The sequence below is a fragment of the Sinocyclocheilus anshuiensis genome, unplaced genomic scaffold (genome assembly GCF_001515605.1).
Source record: "Sinocyclocheilus anshuiensis isolate Anshui unplaced genomic scaffold, SAMN03320099.WGS_v1.1 scaffold274, whole genome shotgun sequence".
In the NCBI taxonomy this organism is placed as follows: Eukaryota; Metazoa; Chordata; class Actinopteri; order Cypriniformes; family Cyprinidae; genus Sinocyclocheilus; species Sinocyclocheilus anshuiensis.
The window spans coordinates 174,917-180,029 of record NW_015547698.1 but is presented as its reverse complement, the minus strand read 5'-3'; the positions used below and the strand labels follow the sequence as shown (position 1 = coordinate 180,029).

General features: G+C 37.6%; 1 protein-coding gene across 1 annotated transcript in view; it reads right to left on the bottom strand.

Annotated features, from left to right (window-relative positions):
* The window catches only part of LOC107703776 (B-cell receptor CD22-like), a 9,644-nt gene extending 6,771 nt beyond the window's left edge, over window positions 1–2,873 (bottom strand). Inside the window, exons 1-4 of the mRNA XM_016506502.1 lie at window positions 2,801–2,873; window positions 2,485–2,541; window positions 1,729–2,082; window positions 1,002–1,250 (exon numbers count right to left, since the gene is read on the bottom strand). Of these exons, the coding sequence (XP_016361988.1) occupies window positions 1,002–1,250; window positions 1,729–2,082; window positions 2,485–2,539 (658 nt within the window). The 5' untranslated portion in view covers window positions 2,540–2,541; window positions 2,801–2,873. The remainder of the gene's footprint in view (window positions 1–1,001; window positions 1,251–1,728; window positions 2,083–2,484; window positions 2,542–2,800) is intronic.
* Window positions 2,874–5,113: the final 2,240 nt, after the last annotated feature.

Here is a 5,113-nt window from a genome sequence, read left to right as displayed (position 1 = left end):
TTAATTAAGTGCTGATTGAGCATTAGTGATGAACAGCTGCTGTTAACAAGCAGAATCACTGAAGAAAAGAGAAACACAATAACTACAACTGACTTCAGCCACAGCCTTAAGTAGGCATGCACCGATACCACTTTTTCCAGTACTCGCCCGATACCGATACTTTTGTATCCCGTGTGAACGGGCCTTTAGATGAAATCAACTGAAATAAAGCACATTACATCTCTCAAGACCTCAGCAGAGGAGGAATAAACCACTCCACAAACAGCCGCAGCAGCTTCACTTATTACTAACCAGACTGACTTTATTGCTTAAATCATTATTTTTGCAGTCATTTCAGGGCTTAAGTGCTGCCAAAATTTTTGATGCAAAAACACGTGCAGGTGTTGGTCAGCGCAGCAAATACACGAAAAAAAAAAAAAAAAAAAAAGAGTGAAATCTGTGCTGGGAACTTTTTCTCCCTCACATGAAATCCCCTCCCTCGTGAACATCCACTACAATGACAGAACTTCACTCAGTGCTGCTCAAAATTTTACAATGCCTCCGCTTTGGGGTCTGTCTGTAATGTGTTTAATCTGTTTTTTACAACACACGGGCAATATAATCACAGATGGGAGCTTACCCATGTTCCCAGAGTCCTATGTTACCCAGTTTAATGGTCTGTTAACACTAACACTGTTAATTTAACACTGGGGACGTTGCTGTGATTTCACCCACGGAATTTCACAGACCAACGGTAAATGTGACAGCTCCTTTGCATTGTTATGGGAAGCAACGAAGTTGTACAATTTTGTATACATTTTTAAAGCATTCTTTCAAACTAAAATCATGTTAACACATTTGTTTTCACATCTTGTGGATGTACTATTTAAATAATGAGTATTTTGAATGTTTAGGGATCGGCCCTGTTTACTTCCATTGTACGTGTCACTTATAAACCTGATTTATGCTGTTTTAAAGAAAAGGAGGGACGAGTGAAGCGAACCTTTAAAGAATATACTCACATCTGACATTCAGCTGCACATCAGGTGATGTGTAACTGTGTCCATGTAGAGCACAGCTGTATCTGCCTGCATCCTCTCTTCTGACTGACTGCAGCAGGAGTTGATTGTTTCCGTCTCTTCTCTCAGTTAATGGCTGTGAGTTTCTGTACCAGATGAATGTTGCTCTGTCAGTCAGAGTGCAGCTGCTTTTACATGTCAGACTGACATTATGACCCTCTGTCACTCTCTCAGGAGCCTCCACCTGAAGATCTGAACACAACACACACATTATATCTAGTGCTGCTGTCATACACTGATTATTATTCAACATAATGCACAGAAGAAGAGCTCAGCCTCATGAAAGTCACCTGTGACAGTAAGAGTCACTCCTGGATAACCAAGCCATTTTCCATCAGGTTTATCAGTGATGAATCTGAAACAGTACATGTGTCCATCCTTCTGTGTCACATGACTCAGTCTGATGGTGCAGCGCAGCAGGAGTTGATTGTTTCCGTCTCTTCTCTCAGTTAATGGCTGTGAGTTTCTGTACCAGATGAATGTTGCTCTGTCAGTCAGAGTGCAGCTGCTTTTACATGTCAGACTGACATTATGACCCTCTGTCACTCTCTCAGGAGCCTCCACCTGAAGATCTGAACACAACACACACATTATATCTAGTGCTGCTGTCATACACTGATTATTATTCAACATAATGCACAGAAGAAGAGCTCAGCCTCATGAAAGTCACCTGTGACAGTAAGAGTCACTCCTGGATAACCAAGCCATTTTCCATCAGGTTTATCAGTGATGAATCTGAAACAGTACATGTGTTCATCCTTCTGTGTTACATGACTCAGTCTGATGGTGCAGTTCTGCTGTTTGTCTCCCAGATACTGAAGCCTCTGACTGTATTCAGGATCCTTAGACAGATCTGGAAACTCTTCATGTTTCTCTTTAACTTGTGTTTTGGTCCAAAATGCTTCTATGATCTGATATCCAGTAGGGTATCTAAAAGTGCAGCTCATTGTCACTGTTGACCCCTTCAGTGCACAGATGTGTGTAGAGCTGTAACTCACATCCCAACCATACTGGCCATAAACACCTGGAACACACATTCACAAAGAAATAATGAAAGCACCAGTCTATGAGTCCGGCAGGACCATAAAAGTTCATGCAAACTTTTTTTTTAAATACAAAACTGGTGTTTATGAAAATACAGAACTTACTCATGAGATAAGTGTAATATTCGCAGAAGATCTTAAACCACACTAACCGACAACATCCTGCAACAAGTGTTAACTAAAATGTCAAATAGGTGGGTTAAAAGTGCCCCAATTTATCTGAATTCACCCCTAGAAGTTTTAACAGTGATATATATAGATATATATATAAATTGGGGCACTTTTAACCCACTCATTTGACAATATTGGGGCTACCAACAGGGCTACCTGGATCATATTAACCAGCCATGATCTTTGTCCCTTTATTTACAGGAGAGACTCACCTGGAATCATGAGCAGAAACACCAGAGGAAGAGGAGGAACTGTAAACCGTGACATCGCTGCAGGAAACAATATAATATACAACAGTGCATCATCTTTAGTTTCATTAACATAACATCAGTATATTGCACTATAAACACTAAAAAATTATAAAACTTCTTTATAATCTTCACTGTTTTTAACTGTTGAAAATCAAGTACATATGAACACTAGGTGTCCAGAGGTTATGAAAGAACATTTCTCTGACTTTAAGTTTCTTGTGTGACTGGAGATTCATTAGTTAGACAGTATTAATTACGGAATGAGCGTAACTCTTACCGTGTTGTAGTTTCAGCTAATAGATTCCAGGAGAGTGAAACTGCAAATGCAAGCTGAAAATGTTCTTCTGCTGTTTTACACAGTTTTTTCCTTCCCTTTTTTAAAGTCTATTTTTAACGGCCTGCCCCGTAACAAGACAGGAACAACCCAAACGAAACCACTTACAAAAGATTCACACTAATTAAAGCACTTTCTAAATACACAAATAAAATACAAATAACGCATTCAGGAATAATGATAAAAAATGTCTAAATACATGACTGCAGCTTACAGATAATAATCAAATGACACTATGAAGCTTTCAGAGTAACAGGGGAATTTGCTGTCACATGGTCAGATGGTGTTAATCAGTTTCCTGAACACTCAATGTTTTTCTTTCTTCACAGAAAAGTACTTCTTCATTTTTATAGACAGTAAGTGTTTGCACAATAACATCAAAATGCACTTTTAGATGCAGGTCCAATTATAATCATGTATTTCTTTGAGGCAGGAACATGTAATTGCTTTGCCTTATAAAATAATCAGGCTACAATATATAAATAAAATAATCAAATAAAAAAATAAAATCAAAACAGTAAATCAAAACTAAATAAGTGAAATAAAAAAATTAAATAAATACATAAAGTCAAAAATGAATTACTTAAAAAGAGAAATAAACAAATTTAATTAAAACACTCAATATGAAAAAAAAAATACATGAAAAGAAACAAATTGAATTAAAAATAATCAAATAAGTTAAATTAAAACTGTAAATAAAACCAATAAATAAATCAAATACAGATTAATAAATTAAAAACAGTAAATTATAAATCAATCTTCTAACCTTGAGGATGGCCAGACTTTACCTCCGCTGCCCTGAAGAGGGAGCTGCTTTTCAGCTCAGACTGAGACTGTGTTTGTGTTTACTGATCCATGTGCATTAGGGAAGTGTAACACACACACACACACACACACACACACAGATAATATCTATCTTGTATTTAGTGTGAGAACAGGTAGTGTGAGTTGAGGTTGAAGCAGGCATGAGAACCTCCACGTCCATCAGTTTCTCAGGTACAACATCCGTCATAATATATTCAGTGTGTGAGAATGGCACTTTTTACTCTTCACTGTGCTTGATGTCCTTGATAAACACCACAATTCAGCATCACTGGATCTGTGGGGAGCAACATCTCAGTCTCCTGCAGCTATCCTGAAACCTACCAGAATAACAGCAAGTACTTCTGCCAGACGAGCGGCTCGTTTGCTCCAGGAGATCTTCAGTGTCCAGAGTCCAGGTCTGAAGGAGCGAGTCTGGCTCTTCTGGATGACACCAGCACTCATGTTCTCACGGCAAACATCTCTAGACTGGCTCCAGAAGACTCTGGAAAGTACTGGTGTGGTGTAGATATCGCTCTGCTGCCGGATTACACCTCACAGATCTGGATAACAGTCACCAGTGGTGAGATACACAATAGCTGAAGATGCACTATGCTATACTCAAATAGCCCATATGTACACAAGAAGTTGGTGTGACGTGTAATTTTAATGTCCTCAGAGAAAAAGGCTTTGTGTTTATTCATTCATTTACAGCAAAGAACACTGATTTTGTCCATAAACACACTATTATCTGTTCAAATTTATTTGGAAATTGTACAATGAAAATACAAACGTTATTTAAATAGAGTGGTACTATCAAATGAGTCAAACATTTGATCGTGAAATTATACTTTAAAAATAGACAAAAATGTAGTAAATTAATAATAAATAAGTTTAAACAAACAAATGAAAAATAAACAGTACATCAAAAATAAATAAAGCTAGTCAAATAAATAGATAAGTAAAAAATAAATACAATTACTCAGTCCTCCAGTGTGATGCCTATGCATAATAAAGATATTTTCAGCATTAATAAACATTAGACCAGTTTGTGTGAATCTAACTCCATCGAAAGCTATTTTAACAGCTCCTTTTACAATGTGCTCGTGGTTTATAAGACTTACTGTCAATGATACAATTAACAATTTGCACTTTATAAACAGCAGGACTACTGAAAACCTCAATGATGACAACAAAAACACGTCCATGTCTGTTTCTCATCAACCCGTGTTATGATTATAATTTAGATCACTATCCATTTGGCATCATAAACATAATCAGTGCTGGGGATTTCTGAGGTGCCACTGAGTCTCATATGGGTTTCAGATGGGATGTGATACAGCATGGTCTTCCTCTTACGCGTCTCATAATGAGTCAGTGTGAGAAGTGAATTCACACACACACACACACACACACACACACACACACACACACACACACACACACACACACAGC